Source organism: Cebidichthys violaceus, unplaced genomic scaffold, assembly GCF_023349555.1.
Source record: "Cebidichthys violaceus isolate CVI_PGR_0920_01 unplaced genomic scaffold, fCebVio1.0.p SCAF_13, whole genome shotgun sequence".
NCBI lineage: Eukaryota > Metazoa > Chordata > Actinopteri > Perciformes > Stichaeidae > Cebidichthys > Cebidichthys violaceus.
In genome coordinates this window covers 3,693,756-3,721,460 of record NW_027176296.1, presented here as the reverse complement: position 1 = coordinate 3,721,460, position 27,705 = coordinate 3,693,756, and the positions used below count along the sequence as shown (strand labels likewise).

Below are 27,705 nucleotides of genomic sequence, written 5' to 3'. Positions count from 1 at the left end.
TTTTCACCCCGCTCAGAGTGCAGCACTGTGGCTCTTCTACTTTGATTCCTCGCTCCTCATTACTGACGTTCCCGTCTGACTGTGTGTGCGTGTGATGCGAAGAGGGAAGATTTCCAATATGAGGCAAGCGAGACACACGCATACACACTCCGACAAACTGATAGATGAGTAAACACACACACACACACACACACACACACAGATATGTTTTGGTATGGTAATCAGATGGCAGAGCAGTGGGCGCTACATTCCTGACCTCTGCCTGCTGCTCATTAGGCTGCTCCACTCCAAATAAAACATCGGCTCGCATCGCCACAGCCCACAACACAGCCGAGCACAGTTGTGCAGAAAGCGGTGGCTGAGAGATCACATCATTACTGACACGCCTACCGGATGGCATTTCCCGTCTTGTCCCCTCTTCTGTTTTGTTTACATCATATTTGGTGTTTCTACCTCTCACTGTCTGACATGATAATGATCTTCATGCGTGTCTTTTTTTCTTCTTTTTTCCCCTGAAGCTTTATTTGGGGATTATTTTCGTACTTTAAAAGTTTTTTAAAAGGATTCAAAGGAACAGGTAGGAGCGGTGACATTTTGTCATATTCACCGATTTTAACAACGTCCATTCTATACAGGGTGACAGTGTGGGCTGGGATGCAAGGGTGCAGGCAGGAAACTTGTACAGGTGTCAAAAGATAAATCTGGCCCATTTTTACTTCAAGATATATCTGAAAATGAAACATTATCTCTGAATCTAACTGTTTTTAATTGTTATAAGTTAATTAAGTATTAATAACTGGCCGAAGCTACTCAAGTTTTCTCAATCACAGATGGGCTCTTTGTCTTTCTCAAACACACATACCAGATCTTTTCTTTTCTTTTTGTATGTTTGGGAACATGTTAATCTCTGCAGTTTAAGGCCACATTTCCACCAGCCTTTCCTTCAAACCAATAGGCTACAACTCTCAACTTCTCTTCTTTGTTGCATTGTCTATCGTTGGCATTATGATCTAGTCCGCTCAGGAAGCAGTGACCTCTTATTCAAATCCTATCAAATATTGTAATAACAGGTTTAAAATAATCAAGTTGCCCTATATGTATCTTGAAGCAATTCAGGATGTAAAAATCTGGAGGGACAAGTAAGACGAAATTGGCTCAGATATCTGTGATCTGATTCCAGCATAAGACTCACCTTTCGTTGTTTGGTAGAGTCCAGCTTCACTAACCAATAGGAGGCCACTTTTGATTTATGGTATTTCCAGTTGTCCAGGATCTATGGAAGAAAAGTCAGAGGTTAAAAAAGTAGAAAAATAATCTTTTGAACATGAACAAAATATAGAATAGTAGAATTAGAATCAAGCAACACATTTAAAAACACCCTTATAGTATTTTAAAGGTATCATTTTAAACAAAAAAAACACTGAAGATCTACTTGGCTGACATTGTATTACATCTGCTGCTTTAGAGCGAAATTAAATATTAGTATTTTCTTTTAGTATTTAGAGGGGCGATATTATATCAACACGTTTTTAGTGCTTGTGGAGTGCCTACCAACCCATAAAGAGTGAAAAATGACAATTTTCAAATTATTTGTGGACTGACTACAGAAAACATGGGATTAAATAAGCCATTCAGATTTCACTCCCCTTCCTATGCCACATGCAAATTTTTTCAGGAAGGGGTCTTACAGAGACATGCACTGAAACGGAGCGATTCAGACTGAGCGTGAATACAGGTATATTTAGACAGACCGTATGAGAAAAATACTGGGTTTTTTTATATTAAAGCTTGTAAACATGTTCTAGCAGAAATCCACAATACAAGTATGAACCTGAAAATGAGCGTAATATATGCCCTTTAAAACTATTAAAAAGAGATTGTTTACTGCAGCACTTCCGTACACGGCCTTGTTGTTTTGTCTTCAGTGCGTAGGTAGAGCAATCACCCCAATTCCTAGCCAGTTTTACAAAACTACTGTTAATTTGATCTCACAAAAGTCTGTCTTCAGAGTCAAATCTCCTGCTTCATGATGATGACACAAGGCATTTAAAGCATCATTCTAATGTAATTTCTCATGAATGGTTTGGATGTTTTACTAGACCATGACTACTGACATCTGAGCCATGTAAAAAAAAAAAAAAGAAAGAAAAAAAATGGAAATGTTAATTATAAGTGGCCTCCCTCAATGGAAATAAGACTTGATGTAATTTTCAAACTGATATGTAAAATGTGACAAGCATTTAGATAATACAGTGCTTGTCTGTAACAGACTTTTTTTTTTCTTAGCACAACTCAGGGATAATAGAAAAGTCAAGTCGTGATCTTTGGTTCTTAAGCAGAAAAAAAACATTGTTTTGCAGGTGAGTCAAAAACCCTTGGGGCATGTGTCGTTATGCTCAGAAGCTGTGCAGGATATATTCCCGTGCACTTGCTCCTAGTGCCAACATCACTGTGTACCTACAGGCACTGCTATTGTTGCTCTGTTGACTTAGTCTACATCTCCCCAGTGGTGCACATAAACCTCTCACGTAGCATGTTACATCCCCTGCAAACAGTGCTCCCATCGGGAGGCTCCAGTGTAAACTTTATGTTTACTCACACTCACACACAGACACGCACACAATAAACAATCCAAGAGGTTTCACAGAAACCAGAAACAGAGCTAAGGTGTACAGTGAACACTTTTGTTTGCTTTCCAGAAAGTTACTTGTTTGCTTGTTTAGTATTATCTCTCTCTCAATAAAACCTAATGAACCTTGTATGGCAAGATGTACGACCATTTGTCACTTTTTTTTACACAGATTACCCTCAATTAAAGCACAACAAAACACACTCCATACATTTCACCTTTCAATGGTTCCAACTGCGACAAAAAAGGTTTTGAGTGAAATATAAAAGAGGCAATTACTCGGATAGAAACACATCATTAGCCCAATTAGACGTTAACTTTAACGTGGAAAACATAAATTGCCAAAGAATTGTTTTCATGCCAAGTGAACACTCCTTTCTCTCCTGAGGCAAGAAGTGAACAATACAGGTGCAGTTGCTCATCTGCGTTTCCATGGTGCTCTCATTAGGGGTTTGTTAACAGTACAGGTGTGGTGCTAATTGTCTCTCACGACCCAGACACACCCAGATGTCAGGCACACACACATTGTTTTTGCTGTTCTTGTGAGGACATTGTATGAGCAGACATTTAATTGGTGGCTTGCACAGACCTAATCTTAATCATAACAACTACATGCAGAGGTTTGAACTTACTGGAATTTTATAAAGAAATATTCATAATTAAATCAATATTAGGGCTCTTACCTGCGTTACAACACATGTAGTAACATGTTATCAGTTCTTGTGGCATTATGAAGATGCCAAATTCATTTATATTTGTTAGGTTGTCATGGTTGAGTGCAAGAATGTGCATGTTAAGATGTTAGGACCCCCTAAACATTGATCAAGTGAATCATCAGTCGAGAAGCTCCAGAGTCATTTTATCAGTCAAACAGCTGCCTTCTTTTTTTATTTGACGCATTGTACACAGAGCAAGGCAGGATTGCAAGGTTTGTAGCCACCCAGCTATTTCAATTTGCTGGTGGCCATGTGATAGACGGACCATTGACCTTTTGGCCTGTACGTGACATAAATAAACTCAAATAAACAACTTTTTTTTCTTATGTAGCCAACTGAGAACTTTTGTATATCCATTGAACATGTTGTTTTGGTGGTATTTCTATCATTAGTCAGCCTGGTGAAGACAGTCTGGCCGGCTGCTGTCCTTTCAGCACCGCGGGAGCCCTGTTGCTGAACAGACAGCTGGTTCTGAGGACAGCGACGGCCGGAACGGAGGTCAGAGTCAATGTGGACTGGACGGATGAATGCTTTCATAGTACTTTTGTGCCGCTGATGTGTTGCTTCTGGTGTGAGTTGAAGGTTAGCCTCTGTCTCCCTTTTGATTTATTTTTTTCCACTTTTTATGCTTTGACAAAATACAATATCCATTTCCCATCTTTATAACCATATCCATTTTGCAATAAAACACAGTACAAAGGCGCACCAAATGGAAGGACACAGAGATCTGAGCAGAAATAGAGGAGGCACTGATTAATACAAAGGAGCAGTGGGGAATAGTGTGGGGCAGCAAACTGACCGACACGTTGTCACTGGGGTTGTTTGAAAGACAATGGGAGCCAAGGCAGAGCGGACCAGCTATTGTGGAGGGAGACAAGGAGGTCACTTTTAGTTAGGCTGCAGAGTGACCGCACCTGGCCCCAGAGGGGGCTGTGGGAATACAGTGGGTCTGTATTTCTTGTCTTTCTTTCTCCTTGTCTATTTCAGTCTTTTTCTTATGCTACTATGTTCCACTTTTTACAGTCTGTTTCTGCCTCTGAATCTGAATAATTTTGATTCACAAAAAAAATAAATACATTATGTTAACATTATACACACAAGTAGAATAGATTTAGTGCACACACCTCATCCAGCACAGCCTCAGCCTCCTCCTCGGTTTTGCCCGGAAACCTGATCCTCATGGCGGTGAGCGCAGCCAGAGTCTGACGCACCAGCTCGGCTTCCTGCTCTTTACTCCTCAGGTTTATCAGCGGATCGCTCTACACGCACACAGAAGTCGAGAGTAACCAACTGAGTCTGGAGATACACGTTACAATTAAGAAAAAATGTTTCAATCAAAACTATTGAATCTTATTAACGACCCTTACTCATGTAGGGGGATCCTCCAAATGAATCCTCCAAATTAAGGTGGTGTCACATATGAGTGTTTGTTAACATGTCAAAACAACAATGTGAGAAGGGTGTAATGTGTTATCACTTATGAATATTAGTCTTTGTTATGAAGGCCCATTTTTACCCAGAGTTCTCATTAATGTATGATCCTGCTGCCACCAGTAGTCACAGATCATTATTTTGTTCACGTTAGCACAGAGCAGTTTCAGCAAAACGTATCATATGAACCCTTCTCATTTAATACCATTTTGTTATTGCGAGAGCAAAGCACTCACTAGTAAACCAAAATCTAATATGAGATTTCCTGTACCAGCGTTTACTTATCCCAAGAGGTGTGATTCGCACAGGGAACACCAATGCGTAAGAAAATTGAAAAAAGAAGGAAATTCTCCTGTCATTTTGTACATGTGTGTCAGGATACAAGCATACAACCGGTGCAGTCTATGGCCTTTCAGTACAAAGGTTTTCCACTTAGTTCTATTCTCAATGTTAATTATTCTGCTCCATTTCAGTTTGTTCCACTGTATACTAAGGTTACCGGCATACTTGTAAAGAAGGAAGGGGAATGGAGGAGGCAGGCGGAAAGCAACAGATGGCAACACAATAGAAGGTTACAGTAGGCTTATACAGTATCGAAGAAGCTGCTGAGGAGATTCCTAGTGGGCCAGGATACAATATTTGCCACAGAAGGAGAAAAGCAACGATGGCATAAGTACATTTGTGCATCAGACTTTGGTGAAATAGAATTTGAAAGTAATTCTTGATTGTTTACTTTAACCCACTTGAAGTAGTGGCTCAGCAGAGGATTGCTACGTTGAGCAAAATGACAGCTTGACTATTTGAAAATGAATTTCATATAGTTTTCTATGACTGACAACTTATCTGACACATTCTGAATTGCAAAGAGGTGAATTCTACTTTGTGTGACTGTCGAGTATCTTACTATGTTGGAGTGGATGGTCCCCAGGCTGTTGCTGTGAGGCACGCGGTGGGCGGAGCCGCTCCGGCTCAGCGAGTGAGAGCGCAGCGTGGCGGAGCTCAGCCTGACGAGGGGAGTGGCCATGGGAACTGTGGGAGAAGGCCTGGAGGACAACGCCCGCATCTCATTGGGCGATGAGAGGGAGGCGATGGAGCGAGGGCAGGAGATGGAGCGTCTGATTGGTCCAGAAAGTGTTGGGGAAGCAGAGGGAGCCGGGCTGGTTTTGAGTGACTTGATTGGAGGTTTCCAGTGCATGCGACCTGCAGAGAGAGGGATGGGGTGGGGGTTGGAGGAGGAACACTGACTCACTGTCACATTTCAATTTCTTTTCTTCCCTGATCCTGTCTCAGTGCCCCAGTCACTGTCAAGCTCTCCTCTCTGCTTTCCATCCGTTGCCTGGTGGCTTTGGAGATGAAGTGTGGCTTTAAAACTCCCATTGCCGCGGCGCTCTGGCACGCTGGCCCAGTGTGTGTGCGTGTGTGTTATTAACAACCGCAGCATGTGTAGTGGAAACCAGAAACTAAACAGTAGTCCTGTCTGGTTTGGGGATGGATTAAAGAGCAGCTCTCTCTCAGACACACACACACTAGAAAAACACAAGAAATAAAGCTGAATACTCACACTAACTCTCTCCGTCACCCTTGAAACTCCTCCAGATTGTCTACCAGCCAGTGTATTAGTGTGTGTTGTCTATTTGTGCAGTTTGTGTCTGTCTGACATCAAGTTTGCATGCAAGTGATTATGTGTGTGTGTGTGTGTGTGTGTGTGTGTGTGTGTGTGTGTGTGTGTGTGTGGGGCTGCTAAACTGTCCGAGGTTAGTATATTTTGCCAACTGAAAGTATTATGGGGCTTAGTCCATCAACCCTTTGGTGGCTTGGTATGGAGTAGGGCTTGGAAGGGTTTCTGTCTCTCTCTGCACAAGCACGCAAGATCCAAAAGTTGGGCTTTTTCATGGCTTTGTCCCTTATTTTGTGACAAATAGAATGAGCTCATCAAGCAAGGGTTCTTTCTATTTCTCTCTATCTACCATCCGCCCACAATGCAACCAGTGAATTTCTTCTTTCCAAGGCTGGCACATAGAATGCAGTGAAAGGCGCCCTCTTTCTCACTTCAGAGAGCTGAAAGTGAGTTGATCTTTGTGACTTATGCGAATTGGTGGGAATGCTCTGAGACTTATCGCTCTCACCATAAAACCAGGAATATTTCAGCATTGAACTCAAGGTGTTTTCAAGGTAAACAACGAAAGGGGTATTTTTTTCCCTCCCTTTTTCTTTCAATCAAATTCCTGCTTCTCTGCCTTCACCTTCTATTCAGTGTAACTGCACTGTTTACAGTGCTTTTCTTCCCTCGAGTGCTTTTCAGTGCTTCATTATATGTGTGTGTGTCCAGCTAGTGTGTAAAGCTAAGAACCTCCTTAACTTAAAAACTCTGCAACGAAGAGCCAGTTTTCACGAGTCGGAGACTATGATCACCCTGCTTACACTTTAATTAAAATCCAAGGACCTACTACCATTTTATCACATCAAATAGGAACATAAATACTGGTGGGCTGATAAACATCCATGTTGTTCCCCCTGCTGGCTCACACCATCACAGCCTGCCCCATGCTGCTGCTGGAGAGTATGTGCCTGTGAGAGTTGAAGGTACTGATCAAAGCAAAACTCTCAGCATTTGTATTTAAAAAGGTGTCTGTGCATGCGCATGTATATGGAAATGTGTTCTCTATAACTATGAATACTATCCAATTTACTTATGGCATCATTATAAAAATTCACAAAAAGAAACAAAATAAATAAGAAAGCAAATAAAGCAAAAAAAGAAAGATTGCAGGAAACAAGGTCCCTGTCAAACCCCGACGCTCTGGCGTCCTAATGAAGACTTTCTGAGACACTTTTACCCTTCCTGCCGCTTTACCTGAGCGCTCAGCCAAGTTCTTCTCCTTGCTCTCCCCAAGGTCGTAGGAAACTTTCTTCTCCCTCTTCTCTCCGCCTCCTCCTCCTGCTTTCCTTTCCTCTTCCTCCTCTTCTTCTGAGGAGGAGCAGGAGTTATCGGCGCTGCTGCCGCTGGTGAAGTCAGCCAGGTAGTCCGGTCGCTGGCGTCTTGGTGTCTGACTGCATTCTGGCATGGCGGTCATGGGCTGGCAGGGACAAACACAGATACAGACACGTAAGGCAAATACACATATATTCAAAAGAAGTACACGTAGGTCGATATATTATATTAATTTGTGCAGACATACACAGATGAAACGGACATGATAATTCATATATGACCTTCCTCTCTCTCTCTCTCTCTCTCTCTCTCTCTCTCTCTCTCTCTCTCTCTCACGATCCAAAATGACCTCCTTTGGGACAAATGTCTTCCTTCCAAAGTCTAAAACTCAAACGGCCACAAGGACATAAGTACAACAGTAAACAAACACACACACACACACACACACACACACACACACACTTGTACATAAATACATTGAGATTGTCAGCCTCCCTGAGCCTCTCCTCACCCTCAGTCCATTACCATCTGTCACTGGGAGACCTGGTGGTGACTCGGCTAGCCCACGTGCCCACACAAGTGTATATTTGCTTGCAGGCTCATTATGCTCAGATGCACAATTACACATGCACTCCTTTTCAAGCCCGGCTGTCAGTATGACCTGATTGGTCGATATGTGTAAGGTAAATTCAAAGTAGAAGTTTCAAAGTTTCTTTAAATATTAAATGTTTTGCATGACTGACTGTGTACATGATACAACAAGAAACTGTAAGTTAACTCAGCCTTTAATTCTGAAACTGGTTGTGTCTTGTCTTGATGAAAACCAAAACTTTTAATCGAAGTTAAGCACAAGTGGCTGACTTCTGCACATGTGAAATGATGATCTACTTCACCCTAAAACACAAACACATTTTTTTTTAATCTGGAGTTCATTAAGTTGAGCCTTGTCTATTTCACATCCTGGTGGGGGACATACTGATAGCATTAATAAAGCATTTATACATCTGTTATTCAACGGTTAGCTTGGGCAGTGCTGTCAGGCCACCCGAATTAATGGGCAGGAAGTGATCACAGGGCTTACACAGTCACCGCTGGATAGCTGTGTGGGTGACTGATAGAGGAGGATCGAGACAGAGAGATTAAATACATGAGAGGAGAATAAAAGGGAAGATGGGAACATCAGATTGATGGGGAGAGAAATAAAGAGGAGTACAAGGTGAATCCGAGTATTGTAGCAGGGAGGAACAGAGATGAGGCATTGAATAGACAGGGAGAACGGAAATGAGCACAGAGAGAAAGAGAGAGAGAGAGAAAAAGGACAATGAACATATGATTGGAGAGAGAAAAGGAGACAGGAACAGAGTGGATAAACACAAGCGAGCAAGAGAAAGCCAGACACTGAACAGATGAGGAGAGAGACAGAGAGAAACTTTGGATGACGGAGTGAGAGCGTTTGGGTATATTCAAGCTAAATGGTCAGCTAAGGACACCGCGAGGAACAAATGGTATACGGTGAATATAATAACTACAAAAGTAGGACTCAAAAAGCCAATAAAAGAAACAACTAAATAAGAGAAGGAAAACTTTAAAGGCACTTGCTCTCCCTCCTTTCACCAATTCCCTTCCTGCCTTCCTTGCTCTCTGTCACTTGTCCTCTGCGTCTGTACATTTCCTCAGCAAAAGCAAACCTTAGCGGCCATTCCTTCCCTCAAAATCCTCCCTCTAATCCCTTTGCTTCACTCCTCTCCTCGAGCTTACGCACACTTGCTGGTTCGGTTTCACCAGATGGCTTGCGAGCGCTACACCCCAAGGAGCGAATCTATCCATCACAGCTCTTTCTTTCCCCCGCTCTCAATGTCTCTCTCAGCACACTCGGCAACATCGAAACTGACGGGGTCCAAATTAATTTGGACAACAGTGATTGTGTCTGAACAAGTCCTCATTCCAGCTAAGGCCTCTCTAATGCTGCGCTGTCGAGTCCCTAACACACTCTTTGAGTGTTCCAGCCAATTTAGCCCTCGAGTGAGGGATGGATGTAGATGTGCAGAGCGAGAGAATAGGGATGAAGAGGTGAAGGGAGGGGAGTGAAGCAAGGTGATGGAGGGAGTAATGTGCTGTCGTGGGAAATCGAGGGGGCGTAGAGGTGTATGTGACAGAGGGAGAGAGGGAAAGAGAGGGAGATAGACAGAAAGAAAGATAGCACGTTGAGAGCGCAAGAGACAGCCTGACAGCTGTCCCCTAGGGGAGTTGTGTCTTTTCTTTGGGCCTTTTTCTGATTCTTTTCTTTCTCACCTAACCCACGACCCCCCTCTTTATTTTTAAGAATCACGTCCTATATGCTTTCTGTGGGCGTTAGCTTTAGGCATCTGCCTACCTGCCTACCCCGTCCCTCTCTCTTTCTCTCGCTCTGACACTCTCCTTTGCACTTTTTCGTAGTTCCCTTGAGGCATGTGGCCCTTATTCTCCCTCCTCTCTCTTGGTGTCTCTGTCTCCCTACCTCTCTCTCACTCTCACCCACCTTAGGGCCTCGTTGCCTGGAGGATTTGCCCATCAGCTTCTCGTCGTCCAGCTCACATTGCTCCAGCAGATCCAAGATGTCCTCCTCCTGCACAACACATACCGAAAACACAAGGTGGATGAGAATACGCCAAAGGTTATGATTTATGTTACATGACTGTACATTACTGTAGAATATCAAGCATTAGCAAAGACTAACAAGGTAGTTAATTTCGTTCTTGATGAAACGCTGATAATCTAAATTCTTTGATGTTTTATAACTCTAATTACTTTGAAGTCAAAATGAGTTGTGAAGAATTAAGAAACTTTAATTATCAAAAAAGGGGGAGGAATGAAAACGTTTGACTTAACAGGCATATGCACCTTATCTGGGGGTTAGAAAAAAGGCCCTGGTTGCACATGCATTGCTATTTGGCAGCACTTAGAGGCTGAATTTGGAAAAAGGTAGCATCATGGCCAGTATGCTGGGGCCTTGGCCATTTGGCCGTAGCTGAAATGCAAGCAAAGGTGATTAATGTTGCTTCACAGCTCTGGACATCAAAAGCTCCCACTCAACGCTCAAATACAGTTGAAAAGTGATTGTTTTCTCTCAGATTAGCCATCAAGCAGCTTTCTGAGGTTCTTGAAAAGGTCACAGTGCTCTGGCTCTTTGTGTTGGTTTGTGCAGGAACATCTGTGTGTGTGTGTGTGTGTGTGTGTGTGTGTGTGTGTGTGTGTGTGTGTGTGTGTGTGTGTGTGTGTGTGTGTGTGTGTGTGTGTGTGTGTGTGTACATGTGTATACAGTGGCATACTTCCACACCTGGAAGTAGTAAAATACACACCCATGGGCTCAGATACGTTTTTTTAGCTTTTTCTAAATGATGCCTTTCTGTTGTGTGTCTTTTTAGTTGATGTATACCTTTATGTGGCTATGCAAGTGTTTTTGTGCGTAATGGTGTGAACTTGTAAATGATTCAGTCTGAACAGGGTTGGGTCGCAGTCTGATCAGACAGTTGAGATAGTGTCATATATAAAAGTGTTAATTATTTATATTTTAAGCTGTTCAGAAAAAGAAAACATAAAAGGAGAGTTAACATTTCAATACTGAGTGAGTTAGTTGGAGGTATTTATGTTGATTTTTAAGTATTTCATAATTTATTAGGTTTGTTTTGAAAAGACATTGTATGCATGTAACAAGCGGAAATTGACAAATGCAAAACTAGAGGGAATTTTTACCTCAATAAAAGTCTGCCAACTCAATAACCTTTCACGCGCTGAAAGCTTCCTTGTCCACAGTGGTTTAGAAATCACTGGAGGCCTGTTACCTTGTTACACTGCTCCAAAGCAGATTACATGGGGGTTTTGATGTTTTACAGCATAGAAGAAAACAAAACTTGACATATATAAAGACATTACACAACTGAAAGTTATGTACTGTCACTTTAGTAAAAAATGCAAGCAATCATTTTACAATCACTTTACAAATTAAATATTTTAAACCCTCTGTGTGTGTTAGCCGATATATAATATGTAGCTGCCTGTTACAGTACTTTGCTATCGCCAACAATCTCTGTACACGCAGCTCATAAACTATATTATCCAAACAAAGTACTTTTTTGGCACCGCATGACCAAGTGTGTAGTCCTGTCCAGCGAGCTTTTGTATTTTTATCCATTTTTATTGAAAAGCAGTACTTTTTCTCTATTGTTGGCAGCTTCTACCGTGACATTCTCTGACTTCATTTTTCTTGGCTGTTTGACAGATGACGCTGTCTCATCGTGGTAAGGGATTTACTTCCTCCATCTTAAAATAAAAAAACGTACCCCTGAGCCAGGAGAAAACTTCTAGGTAAGATTGGGTTTATTCTTTTAGACAAATAAAAAAAAACTGAGGACCCCTCTCATTTCTTCTTCAAAGCATGGAGGATACACTTTGTAGAGACTCTTCTACTCTCACTATTGAGTATAAAATATGTTCAGATTTTTAAAAAATTCTTACATAACAAACAGCAGCTGTAAAAATACAGTTCCAACTATCATTTCTTGTAGGTGGCAGCTCGAAAGCTACAATAACTGTTTTTGCCTGTAGGTGGCACTGGTTGGACCCGAACTGTAACTTGGTCAGTGATGCTTCAATGACGTACATAACCCTCTACAGTCAGTTTTGCATTTGTCAATTTCTGCTTGTTACATGCATACAATGTCAAAATAAACTTCTGTGGTCGCAGAAAATAACTTAGGTATATTTAGGAATCAAAACTACATGGTTAGATTTAGATAAAGATTGTGGTCTGGGTTAAAGTAATTTTGTTTGCTACTTTGTTAAGTAGGCTAGGATACGTATCTATACACCTCACCCTCCGTCGCTCTTTATACCACGTCACCTGACTTCTTCCTTTACTCCCGCCATAAATTTGTTACATGGAGTGTCATAGTTTGATGTGAAGGGCCACTGACCAAGCTGCCGTATTTCATGATTTAGGAGCGAGAACGGGCTGTACTTGCTGGTCCTGGGTTCAGGTACTTGGCCTCAATGATGTGTTGTTAATTCTGCCTGACGTGTAAATTAATCAGCAGCCCACATGCAGCTCATGTTTTCATCCTATTTTCCTCTTCACTATCAACTACTGGAAGTCAATTTTGAGCTGTCCGCAGTGGGGGTATTTGATTTCATTTCAGCTCAGTGACAGCCTTTACTGCGTTTTGCTGTCATTTACTGACACGCTTGAGTCTATCCTCTGTCCTCTTTCTCTCCTCTCCTTGCAACTTGTTGCTGTCTTCACCGACCGCTATTAGCTGCTCTGTTTCAACAATGTGAGGCCTAACAAAATGTGCAAGTGAGTAAGACAAAGTAACAAACTATTTTACTAACTAAATTCTGCTAGGCTAATTCATGCAGTGTAGAATGCCATAGGTGTTCAGGAAGAGCCTGTCTTAGAGCTGGTTATGTGAAAACCTAATGTACAACACACTAGTAATGCACTACAGGTGGGTCACACAGAATGGGATATTAAAAAAGATGCAGCTTTTTACATTATAGACAGAATATTGAGGATGCAATATATTGAGATGCTTTAAGAATCTTTTGATACGTTGACAAGTGAATCGTAATCAAATCCAATTGTGAGGCCAGTGAAGATTCACACCTCTGACTGTGAAGTGCTCCCACACAACACTTGCAGTTTCTACTTCTGATGTTTTATTTTATTGGCAGAGTGCTACAGGCCAGCTGAGCAAGCACCACATTTTTTATTTTTTATTTTCAGTGTCCATGTGAGAAAATGGATGAATGGTAATACATCAGCTGAGCGGGTAGGAAAACACAGATAGCTAACAACTGAACTAACAATTTGATGCATACCTGTCAACCTAACAGTAATGAAAGTGGGGAGAAGAGTGATACAAACCCTGTAGAAACCAGAAGCACCAGTGAGTGTGTTGTCTGTAGCACAGCAATGAAGCCAAGCTCTGCAGTGCATGTTTACGCGAGGATAGCAACACTCATTTTATTTTCTTTGATAGTGTGACAATCCATGACATTTTTCAATTCATGGCCCTGTGAAGCCACAAACGCATCAAACATGAGTCTTGCGGGTATAATGTCCGTCAGACTTGACCGATATGTTGATGGAACGTTGACAAATGACCTCTGGCCCCAGGAAAAACTATCCAAACACGCAATGCACATCAGATTATGACGGATTATTGATCCCACCAGGGTTGCAGGCCAAAGCACTGTGACTGGTGCAGTTAAAGGCTTTGGTTTATCACACAATCATAAATTGTTGTTAAGGTAGAAACCTTAAGAAGGGTAGGTTTATCTACAAAGTTTAAAACGGTTATATTTAGGCAAAGATTCGTTAGTATAAGTTTGACACTAATGCTACATTGGGTAGCTAATTTCCTAACATGTTAGAGGATGTCTTGCTGTGTAAGCAGATAAATGATAAAGGCAAAACAACGACTGGTACTTGAACAACTTGAATTGGCAACAATTGCACTCAAACTAAGTGCAAATCATGCAGGCTTTAAATTAGCTAAGCTCTGTCTCCACTATCTGTGTGCACTGCAATCAAAGACAATGACTACACAAAAAGCAAAGCTGAGGAGCACAAACAACCCCACCGGAAGTCTGTAAAGAAAAGTACCTCAAATCAAGTTTTATTCTTCCCTGGTCTGCTGAAAATCATATTCAAATTCAGAAACACCCTTTCTTTTCCAAAACTTGCCACGATTAGTATCTCCCTCTCTGTCCATTGATAAGGGCAGTCCAGTTGTCACTCATGATCATGTTATTAGATAGCGAATTCTCGAGCGTCCTTTGTTCTTATTATCTCTCTCCTTTCCTACTTTGAACAAGAGCCACATCTCTTTGTGTTGACCTAATTAAACTTACCTCGGCCTGTTGTACCAGTCTGCCTGATCTTTGATTGACGTCTCTATAAGAATTATCAGCAGAGATTCTCTGACAGACAATAACTTTGAGGGGCTAGTTGCTGTTAAGGTAGGGTTGTTTCTATAAAAGTTGCAAAAGTTGCATATTACATCTCCTCCCTGTGCTTTGATATAAATTTGTAACGTCGATACGACTATAAAAAAGAAAAAAATCCATATTCAGTATTCACTATTATTATTTTGTTGTCAAAAGCAGAATGTTTTTTTGGTTCATCTGCATTTTTAATACTCATCAATGTGTCTTCTCTCCATGTGTTTTATTATCCCACCATGCCTTTCTCTGTGTCTTTTTGTTTAATTGATTTGTAAACGCAGCATGTGTTTTGTAGATCTGTGCTGAGCTGGAGACCGTGAAAATAGTATCAAAACTCCACACGTAAATGTAAATATTACATACAGGTTTACAGTTTACCTGATCTCCTGTTTGGTAAACTAGAGTTCAAATATTACAAATTGAGGATTCTATAATGTTACTTTTCATATGATATGAACCTTTCATGCTTGGAATCTGTGTGTGTATTGAAACACGCACTTGTACTTGTGAATGCCCCAAATTATGCACAAATCTTTGTACACATTTTTAAATCTTATTTTTAATTTGTTGATCAATGTAGACCATTTTGAGATTTCACTACATACTCCCCCTCTCTCTGCTAAAGTTGTGTGGAATGGAAATCAACTTGTCTCCTTTGCAAAGTCCCTTCATTTCTTTCCCTTCAAGGTTTAGCTGAAACTACATCTGTTCTGGTACCAAAGAGGTATTGACATTTATATGCATACAATTACTTCTACCCCAATGCAAACATGTGCATGTCCTAGTTTGTGTTCTCATATATCTGTTCAAATGTGTATCCCTGAATCTTAATGAATAAACAACATGTAGGAAAGTACACTCAGGATATGGGCAACTACTGAAATCAACCTTGAAGCCTTTTGACAACTAACTTTGACAGGAAGATAGAGAAAGAGAACAAGGGAAACTCAAGAGTGTCTGACTATAAAGAAACCAAAATGACATTGTTTTGTGGGATTTGATTTGCGTTTAAAAGCTCATGTTCACAGCACAATAAATATTTGTGGAGAAAGTGACTGAATGACAGTGGGAAAGCGAGGCAGATAGAGAAGAAGAAGGACATACTGTCAGACGTTCTACCAAATCTGAAGGACTGCGGCACACTTTCCGCATTATTTGCGCATCCTTTCTTGTCTCTGTGGGCAGAATCTTAATAGAAATGCATGTGTGTTTCTTTTCTTTAGAATGTGCATGTCCACAAGTGTCTGCATATTGTGTGTATATGTTTGTGTGTGGGTCTATGCAGGTTTATATGATGTTTGTGTGTGTGTGTGTGTGTGTGTGCGTCTGACAGTCTGCCACTGACGTACGTGCCTTCATTCGTTTCAGAGGATTATTCATTTCCTTTTGAAGTGAGGCAGCTCGCCCGGCGAGGAAGGTCTGAAAGGCGGCCGAGAGCAGGCTTTCATACTTCTCCAACAGCAGCTTGTCGTCTGGGGGGTAAATACGTCTGTAGGCCGCAGAGACAGAGAGAGAAAAGCAAGGAGAATGAGGGAGAAGTGGAGAAAGAGGGAGAAAGAAAAGGCAAAGAAGGAGGGTCATCAGTGCAGCGAGAAAGGGGATGAGAAGGGTGAGAGAAGGAATGATGAAATAGAGAAAACAGAGGTTGGGTTCACAAAGGAGAGGGTGGGAGTGATGGGGTGGAGAGAAAGAAGGAGACGAGGGGGATTGGGGTTCAGAGAAACGGGGATATGAGGTGAGAGGAGGAGTGGTGACAGAATTTGGAGGGAGGGAGCCATGATGGATAAAAAGATGGGTAATAAAAGAGTGGAGAAAGTAGGTTGTTTGAGAGATAGAAATATGAAGGAAAGGAGTGAGAAAGAAATAGAAAAGGAATACAACATTTAAGAGAGGGAGAGATTGATGAAAGAAGAGGGAGGAGTGGATGGAGTGAGGCGAAGAGAGGTCGAGGCACAGCAGGTGAGCGTGGTAGATGGACAAAAAGATAGCAAGCAGGAGGGGAAACACACAGGCGGGGAGAATTATAAGTATTTCAATAAGAGGTGTGAAATGATGGAGGGACAAAAGAAAGGTGAAGAAGTATTAATGGAGACCTTGAGGCAAGAAACTGTGCAAACTTCACATCTTTTCACATTGAGTAAAGCATTAATGCACAACTGTTTCACACACACACACACACACACACACACACACACACACACACACACACACACACACAGTACACACACATACACACTCATTGCGATGTGCACTTCAATACACACCTTCCTAGCTCTGCATAGTTTTAACAATGCTCAGTGTTTATCTTAGGCCTGAAGGGATTTGGAAAATGTATAAACCTCTGGCTGGTTATCCTCATAGTACATCTCAAAACTCTCCCCATGTCATCGCTCTAGCCATCAAATCAAAACAATGACAGAGGTTTAATAAGCACTGGCCAGTGTGGAGTGTAAAAGCAAGGAAATTGTTTGACTTTACAGACATTTAGAGTCAGACTCCTCCCGAGTTGGCCTTTTGAATCAACAGCGCATTAAAGTTAAAGGGAGTTGAAGTACAGACCTCTGTAGACTGTAATGTTTATGCAGCACTGTGACATTTTCTACTCTATCTTTTAAATATAGATTAAGCTATTCACAAATATCGGCATGTACATTTTAGTGGCAGTGCAATGCCAAGTAAAGTTTAACATTGCACAAATTCACCATTAAAACTTTTACTGCACCCCATCTGCCATTTAACAACTTTTTGCAGAGAAGCTGTTCTGGGTACATGATTTCCATATTGTTGAGAAGTTGACCCAATTCTATGCATTACTTTAGTCAATGTAGTTCAAATCAAGCAACTCCTGAATGTTGAGAAACCTGAGATGAACTTATCACTTTATTACCTTCCCTTGGCACTATTGTATATATGAGACACGTTTTAACCACCTTTAAGGTACAGATTATTTTCTTCCTCTTGAGAGACTATCTGAGAAATGTGGAAAAAAAGTATCTTCATAACAGGGGGATAAACTGTATTTAAGTCATAATATATGAAAAGAGCTAGAACTTTTCAATCCTCAATGAGCAACATAAATCACTTGACTGAAAAGCAAAAGTTCAAAACTTGAATAGTGGGTGTTAACTGCTCCCTCTTTTTGGCGCCCTCCATCTCTGAACATATGGACATTGTATTTGTGGGTGACCCTGCAGTATTTTTTTATATACAATGTTCATGTTCATCCCAACTGGGCTATAGACATATAAAAGAAATCATATTCCATTTACATCAGTTTGAATCTATCTTTGTTTCGGTCAGCGGTGTCTCTCAAGCCTCCCTATTCCAACTGTGTAAATGATATTAAATGAACATCAACAATAGCATTAACCAGCTGGGTTTCCTTCTGATGCCATGGGGTCCTGGCTTGTCTGTAACTGATGCAAGTTTCATCTAATAGCAGAATGTAAGTAAGTTCATTACCCAAACTCATCTAATGAGAAGCAGTGTGTTAATCAGACTCCAGTGCAGCGCTGGGACACCAATTGAATGCTAAGAGGTTTTTATTAGGGGTGCTCCAGACAGACCTCAGCCTGTCTGATTGACTGTCTGGCTGCGTGTCTGAAAAGAGGAGGGAGGTGACAGCACTTCATACAGGCTGGGATCAGTATTCTGACTATCCATTCAGTCAAGTGATGAGTCAAGAAGTCACTTACACTTGGGCAGACAGCAAGAAGGGCAAGTGTGTGTCTGTGAGCCAATTGTGTTGGTGTGTGTGTGTCTGGGAGAGAGAGAGAAAGAAAATCGAGAACTGGAAAAGTTGCATGCGTGTACATGTTGGATAAAGAGATAAAGGTAGGAGGAGAAACTGAGGGAGTGACGAGGGTTAACTATTTGGAAGGGATAAGCGGCAAATCAGAACTTTGTGTTGCTGAGTCATGCTCTAAGATGGATCTGCTCCATCTGTGAGGTGACTGTTAGGAATTGACACGCTCAATGTTTTCTAAAGTCCCAGCTGGAGTTAGAGGAGAAAAGAGTAGAAGTGTGGTGGAAAGTGGAGATGGAGAATGGCTTGCAGTGGGCAGGCAAAGTATACATGCCCATTTGAATTTCTGAAACCCTGAAAACATTGTGAATAGAGGAGTAACAGTTGGGACCTAAACAACACACTACCTCTGATTTTCTTTCACCCTTTTGATTTTACATATTCGCTCAGTCTTAATTCTTCCCCCTAGCATTCTCAAAACATTGGGTGTTCTCTTTTGTTTGTTCTCTCTGCAGCAGCATTAGCATAGATGACCCTATAAATGTACCGGTACCGTTATAGTGGGTGGAGTTCCTGGAGGGAGAGCCCTTCTCTCCCCGGCTGTTTGCCTCTCCCTTACCTGTAGTTCCCCAGATGTTGCTTTTCATGCTCCTCCCTAGAGATCTGCTTGCGGACCTGTGCCAGTCGCTCTTTCTAGAAATAGGAGAAAACCAAAGGAAAATGACTTAATCTCTCAGGTGAAAGTCACTGTAACACTTACCTACTATTTGGGATAAAGAAAGAATACAGTAATAAAAAGGAGAAGGCAAGAGGGGAGAAAAATCTGAAAAAAGTACCCAACAATACCTCATAATTAAGAGGCATTTTTCCTTCTATTCTCCAATTGATATGTAAGGAAGGTATAATTGCGGAGCTCAGTTGGCCAATTTAGCATAAAGCAGAGAGGAGGGACTGACTTCAATACGGGCAATGCAGTATCATTGAGCTCTGAGCGATATGTGCCTTTAACAGACCTGATCCCAGTCTTGCACTTCAGAAATAACAGCACTCAACCATGAGGTAGTCCTCTTTTTAAAATAGTGCCTCTACGTCACCTTTCCTTATTCCTACTGATTACTGCCGTGGCTGATCAAAAGGCTAATCAAAGAGCGCGGGAGGCCTAAAGTACTAGTAGCTGCCACTTTTCCCAAAAAAGCTCCCCCGACTCCTTCATTTCAAAGAGAAACTAATTAAATGGTATGCTTGTCTCAGACAACTTTGACATTGAGTAAGAGGTAAGTGAAAGTTTCTGCTCAGGCTTTTCTTATCGTTTCTGATCCTGAGAAAAGTTCATGCCACAAACACGCATGTATTGTTGGGTTGTTTACTGAAGTGAACACATCCTACAAAATAAGAATTTCTAATTTAACTGATCGAGGTGTTTACTAAATGTCTCTGAACACATCTCTGATGAGCACCTGCTCCTGAATTGCTTAAGCCGAACCACCTTTTGTGCTCATTTTGGTGTGGCCTAAAAAGCTCAGGAAGTATGCCAGCACAGCCACTGTTTCAGTTCCCAGGTTGGTTTTGAAAGTCTGTGTGGGGAAATTAATGAGTTTTACTCTTAACTCCATTGACCTCAGTCAAGATGCACCACCTTGTGCAAGTGGTTATAGCATCCCAGATGCTCCACAGCCGTTGGTCAGTTGCCAGCTGAGAGAATTGTGTTTTTACGAGGCCGATCGCAGGAAGGAATATGTGTAAATATATAAAAGTCAAGTACCATCTAGCTCAGCAAATCTTTTCAGAGAGGTTTAAAGCTAATGCTGGTGTTTAATAATCTGCTTGTGACTTACCAGCTCTTCTCTCCTACGCTCCAGCGTGTGACGTTGTTTCTCCCAGTCTGAGGAGGCAGCCGAGAGTTTCTTCATGGAGCCGTGTCCATAGAGCCGTCGCTGAGCCTCTGCCTTTTGCTGGGCTAGGTTACGTTTCTTGTCACTGGCTCTGGATCAACGTAGAACAAGTGTAGAGTCAAAAGAATGCACATTTAAAACATAAGGAAAGAGAGCAGCACCAATGCAGTTAGAGTTACAGTTACAGTTACGGGTGACCGTGGCTAAGTGGAGAGCAGGGCTGCCTTTCAATCAGAGGGTCGGCGGTTCGATCCCAGGATCAAGTCTCAATGTGTCTTTGAGCAAGACACTTAACCCCAAAATTGCTCCCGTAGCTGCGTCTACAGTGTGTAGATAGTAAGTAATTGTAAGTCGCTTTGGATGAAAGCGTCTGCTAAAATGACTGTAATATTGTAAAGCATATTTTTAGTTGTTTTCCCATTGAAGCATTGACAACTGTGTCTTAATTTAGATACTTGATACGTATGCACTCAAAATAGCAAGTGTAAGTACGGAAGGACTTTAGCTTTAGCTGCTGTTGAGAAACAAATTCTTCAAGTTCTCTTTACCTTTCTCATTTCTATTTTGTAACAGCATACTGTAATAGTTCTTTCAGAATACACAAGAAGTATTTTATCACTGCATCTCAGTTAAAACAGATGTCATCTGCAGGCAAACAGTGTTCATGAATGCTGTAAACAATGAAGGAGTTTAACAGCATGCAGGTCTCATTCTTAACTGATGGACTAGCCTGAATTTGCCTTTTCACATCATTGTGGTAGTTAAACAAATAGAAAATCCCTCACAAAACATTCAACAACACAGAGATAAAGATAGAGGCCCAGACACAAACAAAGTGACAACCACAGGATGAACAGGACCAGACAGCTAATTCTGAACAAGTGGGCCATTGCGGTCTGGAGAAAGGGCAATTCATTTTAGTCAATCGCTGGCCCTTTAAATTGGATATTGAGTGCCATTGGGGGGCTGAGGTTTATCAATGTCCATGCCCGGCCGGGTCTGAATTGATCCCCCGTTGATACAGTTGGTGTTGTGAGCAGAGTTGAGAGCCGACCCTACCTCTACACACCACCAACCCCTCCCTTTTGGGAAGCAAAGCCATTACTATATAAGGAAAAAGTGAGTGAGGTAGAACAAAGCCCTCATTCACTCCAGCATGAACATAAGCAGTTTGTCCAGTGGAAATACCTCCCCGCTGCCATGCGAGGCCTCCTACGATTTATTCGTCATGAAATAATCAAATCTCCCCTTTTAATCTGTGGGAACACAGCAAACATAGGCCATGAAACAAATCATTTTGATAAGAGATTTGTTTGTGTCGACTGAAGCAGGGCTGGAGGAAGGAGAGTGAGTTTCTATGTGGGATGGCTGCACCCCGCACCACACTCGGCCAAACTAGATCTACGATGCTGCATGTAATTGATCAACTGATCTGTGTGTGTGCTGCATTTGTGCATGTGTGTGACTAGTCAAGTTGAGACTATATTTAGAGCAGTAATAGGGGGACAAGCACAAAGAGAGAACGAAAAAAAGAGAGCAGAGATCCAGAGGTCTGGTGTACGATGATCAATCAATGGACAGGCTCACTGTAGCCAGGGGACAGAAAAGCATGCCAGCAAACACACACACCCACAAATACACACACTACATATACAAAAAATACATTACACAACAAGAACGACCGTGTGCATAACCTACTGTAAACAGGCTAACAAATACACCCGCAAAGTAAGAGTAACACTGTAAGCTTATGTAAATACACAGAGCAGGGGGGAAAAATGTAGACTCTGAAATATGGATAGCAGAACTTACTGTTATCCTGTTCCTGTCACACACACACACACACACACACACACAGCATGTCTGATTAAATGGTGCACAATGTGCAGAGTAGTAGCATAGCTTTGTACCTTGGCCATTGTCTGTCTTTGTATCTACTACAGCAGCACCAACACACAACTTTACAAGTACAGTGATTATTTTGATCCACAGCTCATCTTAGTTTCAGACTAATGTCACTACTTTGTCATCAAATTGAAATGAGATGAAGGCCGCATTGTGATTTGCATCAAAGTAATTCCAAAGTTTTCAGGGTTTGCCAAATAAAGAAACCTGAAAGAATCGATTGAAATCTTGAAACATTCAGAGCCCTGTAAAATAAAATCTGTCGTGAGCTTTGTCTGCCTCTGCATATGGAACTTAACGGGCCCCTGAATGCAATTCACGTGTGTCCATCAACAAGCATGTGCATGCGTGTGTGTAGGACCACGGTGGAGAACCGTACCGAATGTTGAGGAGTTTGAAAGCATTTAGCAGCACCCCTTTCTTCACGTCGTAATCAATCTTCTGATCGGTCCCAAAGCTCGGCGCTCGATTGATCTGCCAGAGAGAAGAGGAGACAAACGGTCAAAGAATATTTTCCTACTTCATCTCATTTTTTCTCAACTCAGCAGACAGAAATGCTATGCAATTACAGGAGTGGATTTAGGGCATGTTTGGTAAAAAGACATCTGTTCCCACAATAAGAAGAGGAGAGAAGAGGGATGAAAGAGATGGAAAGGGAGAGTTTTGTCTTTTTGAAGGACACTTTGGAACTCTTAGTCTTTGTCTGGGCATAAATCTTGTCTGACACTGATGTGTGTATGCTTGTGCATGAATAAGAGCCTATGTGTGTATGACAGCATGCATATGAACAGATTGTGTAAGTTAAACTGTCACTAGATTAGTGACCCTGCCCTTTTCTGTCAACCACAGCAAGCAGTCCATGACTCTGTAACTTAAGTATGCCAGGCACTGCGAGACCAATCCGTACCACTGCCACCAGTAATCTCTTTGTGAGCATCAGTGAATTACCAGCGCTCGGCTCACTCCCATCATATACAATTGAGATAGCTCAGAGGGAGTCAACTGAGCGAGAACAGAATAAGCCACCTGTGATTTGAAGTACAAAAGCCAGTATCACCCAGGGAAAAATTCAAGAGCAGCTTAGCTTTCTTAACAAACACCAGCGATGGTGCAAGGTATTCAGATATCAGTTATTATACCTGACACAACAAATCAATTCTTTCCTTTTTACTCGTTGTATGTTCCCTCTGTCTTTTTGCCAAGGTGAAAAAAAGAGATTGTGTGAGACAACAAAAGGACCAGCAAATAGAGAGAAGTGCGGAGGGAGGGTGAATGAACTGGCAACCGCAATTGAAATGGTGTCTTCCTAAGAGGTGACTTCAAATGACAATGCAACAGATGGCCTGCGAAAAGGCTGGCTCAGGCTAATAAACCTTGATTGTTGAGATAAGTTAGGTCTCCTCCAAACTTTATTTTTTCTATTTTTTCATGTGGGAACATCAGTATGGTTGGCACCTTTTGATGTCATTAGATTTGTAATAGCCACACTGACTGAAACTTGCCGTCTCCCATGCTGGGTTATAGAACTCCCATTCTATAACCCAGCATGGCTGCATCCGTTGGTGAAAATTAAAGATCCTTTTCAATCAAAGAAAAATCACTGCTAATAGTGCTGTAGCTGGAAATTCATCCTTATCAGTAGCCGTAATCTGCAGTTGGAGTGAGTATTTGTGTCCCGTTCCTATCTTCCCTTCGAAAAAAAGCAGTTGGATACAGTTGAACTCATAAAAAGCAGCACGGCAGCCAATCACAGATCGAGATTTCCATAAACAGAGCAACATTGAGCCAATCGGAGGTTTTAGAGCACGTTATAGATCCATCCTATCAACGAATCATTAACTTGGGTAAATAATACTGAAAGGGGTAAATGAGAAAACAGATTGATGTGCATCATCAGGCCATTTGGAACCATAAAGATATTTGGGCGAAAATCAGCCTCAAAGCCCCTTTACAGAGATGTGCAAAGAGTCACAAAGGTTGTGGGGGTAGCACTCAGAAACTCCATCTCTCTTTTTCTTTTCCATTCTTCTACGGTTCTAGCCATTACTAATCCTGACACAAAGGTGCTTACTGCTGTGTTGCAGATTTGGGAACAGTGCTGTAAGATAATATTTACATCACAACCAGGGTCCAAGGAATTGAGACAGCCAGAGGGTTGACTGTGCTTCCAACCAAGGGGCAAGTAGTCCAAAAGAGAGCGGTAACTACTGAGAGAGTGTTCACTTGAGTCAGCCGTAAAAAAAAAAATATCTGGGCAGGCTTAAGTGAATCAGTAAAGCCGGTCCCTACATCAACGGCTACTCCTAAATTGTCCTTGAGTCAGACACCTAAACCCCAAACTGCCACGATATGAATACAGTTGGACGAGGAGGCTTCCATGTTTGAATGAATGTAGCAGTGTGAGGCTGAGCATAGGTGAATAAGAGCATGCAAGGATATGAAAAGTTATCTGGAGATGTAGCTGTCTTTGTTAACCTGAAGCAACTGTATAACCTTCTCAGAGCCGGTTAGGCCCGAGTCTCTTCGACTAGTTCAGAGGATAGATCCACAAATCCAAAAAGTCCAATACTAAATCTGCACCAATATGACTGGATGGATTTGTACGGGCGTGTGCGCGCACCCACATGCAAGTTTTTCTAAACGGCAACCATTTATCAGAAGGTAGGGGGAGTGAGTGATGAATGTCTTGCAGTGCACAGAGGAAAAAAGGAACAGGGAATCTTTCACTCAACAGAATGAACTCTACCATACTGAGAAGGCCAGAGCTCCACTTCAACCTACAGTACCTTACCTCAGGGAGAAAAAAACACCACAAAAGGAAAAGAGGGAAGAGGTCTGTTTTCATTTAGAGCACCCCCTGATATGACAGCCACAATGAAAAGAGCATGGCTTTAGAGCAGCGTAGCCTATAGGTAACAGGCAGACTGGCAGTGATCCTGGCGACGGTTGTCTCGTTACTTGTCTTCATTTCTTAGTTTGATTTGTGGTGTCAAGCTGTCACAGAGTAGACTGGCATCGCAGCACTCGCTGTCTCTCTTTGCTCTCCCTCAATCTTTCGTCTCTCTCCGTCTACTCTCCTCTAGTCGCCTTCTTCTTCTGGTTAGTTTCTCTTCCTGTCTCTCAACCCGTTTTCTGTCCGGTCACTTATTCCCCTCCCTTCGCTTGCTATCCCTCACGCTCTGGTCGTTATACCTTTCTTATTCATTCTCTCCCTGTGTTTCTGTGTTCGCCCTTTTCCTCTCTGGCAAAAGGAAGTTGGACCAGTCTGGTCCTAATGAACCCCTGCAGGCTCCCAAAACCCCCACTCTGATTTTCTTAAGTGACTCTGGCAGGGTCTTAAAGGAGCCTTCGGTTGCTCCAAGACGCATTCAATAAAAATGTCAGATGAAAAGATTAGAAACTTCTTTTTACTCGTGCTTTGATTCGGTTCAGCATCAGCATCGCATCATTGTAGCCCAAATATCACTCGGTCCAACAGCAGAATGAGCAAGTAGGAGAAGAACATATCAGTCTGTAATTTTTTACAGGACAGGTTTATCCTCATCTGATCACCCAGTTAAACATACAAAGAACAGAGGCTGAGCAGTAAATCATGAACATACACATTACAGTACACATTACTCTTTTATTTTCTGCACCTGGAGGTGTGTGACTGAGACACATCAGTAACCTGCCAGTGTTTATGAAGGCAAATAAAGCTTGTAGGAAGGAGGGCTTATTATTTCTCTTTTTAATTATCCATTTGGTTTTTCAATTGCCTGTGAACTGAAGCCTGTCTACTGATCTTTATTGCAGGCCCTACAGTACAGTGAAGTAGAAGTGCATCTAGCAAATTTCACAATTTTCACCTTATTTAATTTGATGTAGTTTATTAATTTCCAAGTGGGGAATTCTGTTAACCCTCTGGTTTGGATGCAGGGTTGGTCTCATAATGTTTGGACCCCAGGGAAGGGTGTATTGCTCAAGTGTAGTTAATAAGTCAGTAATGGCCATACAGCAAAATCACACCCTGACAATAAAACTATTATCAACGTAGCCATAGGCCATTCTGCTCACCGAGAGAGAATCGACTGAATCCCAGTTCGTACAATGACTCAGAATCCGACTCTGTCTAACAATTTGTCGTTGTCATTATCCTGACTCACTCATTGTTGACAATGTGGGCATCAAACAGTTTTTGCATGTGGCCTCTGCTGTGTCACACCAACCCTAATAACATAGCAACAGCAATGGATCAACAACAATCAGCTGCTTTCTTTCCACAACAAATTGCTTCCCCCCATCGACATCCATTCTGTGTCTGGAAAACTCGTCAGACAAGTGCAAGGGCTGCTCGTGATTAATCGGTTCAGAAAAACGACCCCCTCTTATTATTCCTGGCAGAGTGTAAACAACCACTGCTTTGACAAGCCTCCCATTCTGCCCCGCACACTCGAGGGTATCGGCACAGTTCAACCGCTGTCAGAATGGAGTGTTTGTTGCCGCACAATGGTGGAATGAGAGAGCAAGGCAAGGGAGGGAGAGCGCGAGTAGCAGAGCGACAGAAAGACAGACAGCTGGCCGCCATGTTAAGTCACTCTTGTTTCAGCCGTCTTATCAATCACTGTTTTGTTCTTTTTGCGGCGTTTTTATTGGTCCCGTCAGACACAGGGAAACTCTAGCTGAGCATGCTGTGCTGCTGGTAAAGGTCCTGGGAGTGAGCGGGCCAACGCTTAGCTTAGCCACCAGTCGGCCTGACCTGCCTGACTGGCTGGCAGGGTGCAGAAAGTGTTGCTTTTCTTGTTTTTTCTTTCTTTCTTTGAAGACACACAGAGATACAATCTGACACAGCCACAAACAGCAAAAGGTGCTTTGAAGGTGCACAAATAAGGTAAAAGTGGACATAGTTATGCAGCCGCACACACACACACACACACACACACACACACACACACACACACACACCTAGTTACAAACATGCGAGAATATCACAACAAAACACACCTCAGGTTCCTTCCAGACAGTCAGTCATAAATATGCAAGAGTATATATCTCCCTTTATAGTCTCTAACACACTCAACCACACACACACACACACACACACACATTAGAGTTCCATATGTCACTCATAAACATGCAATATATAACTTCCCAGTCAATCACATGCATGCACACAAACAAACACATACACACACACACACCCACACACACACACACACACACACACACACACACACACACACACACACACACACACTGTCACTGCTGCTGCCGTACATGCCTGATGATAAATGACTAAATGTTGGGGTGTGTTTTCGACTGCCCCACATACGAGGCCCGTGCGCTCCTAATTTGATACTTATTCCATGAAATAGTCATGTTGGGGGAAAATGGATGTGGATAGAGACAGACAGTCCCATACATCATTCTAATTATTCTTTAATAAACCTCGTATAAGCCAAAGAGTGGCTCGTAGGTAACTACTGCCACCT

At 42.1% G+C, this 27,705-nt stretch overlaps 1 protein-coding gene across 3 annotated transcripts in view; it reads right to left on the bottom strand.

The window, feature by feature from the left end:
• ttll7 (tubulin tyrosine ligase-like family, member 7) overlaps positions 1–27,705 on the bottom strand; it is a 67,725-nt gene that overhangs the window by 11,678 nt on the left and 28,342 nt on the right. For all 3 annotated transcript variants that reach the window (XM_068707431.1, XM_068707430.1, XM_068707432.1), the window contains exons 10-18: positions 22,614–22,708; positions 20,273–20,420; positions 19,057–19,130; positions 16,046–16,181; positions 10,227–10,313; positions 7,631–7,853; positions 5,681–5,976; positions 4,470–4,604; positions 1,193–1,273 (exon numbers count right to left, since the gene is read on the bottom strand). In XM_068707431.1, the coding sequence (XP_068563532.1) occupies positions 1,193–1,273; positions 4,470–4,604; positions 5,681–5,976; positions 7,631–7,853; positions 10,227–10,313; positions 16,046–16,181; positions 19,057–19,130; positions 20,273–20,420; positions 22,614–22,708 (1,275 nt within the window). The remainder of the gene's footprint in view (positions 1–1,192; positions 1,274–4,469; positions 4,605–5,680; positions 5,977–7,630; positions 7,854–10,226; positions 10,314–16,045; positions 16,182–19,056; positions 19,131–20,272; positions 20,421–22,613; positions 22,709–27,705) is intronic.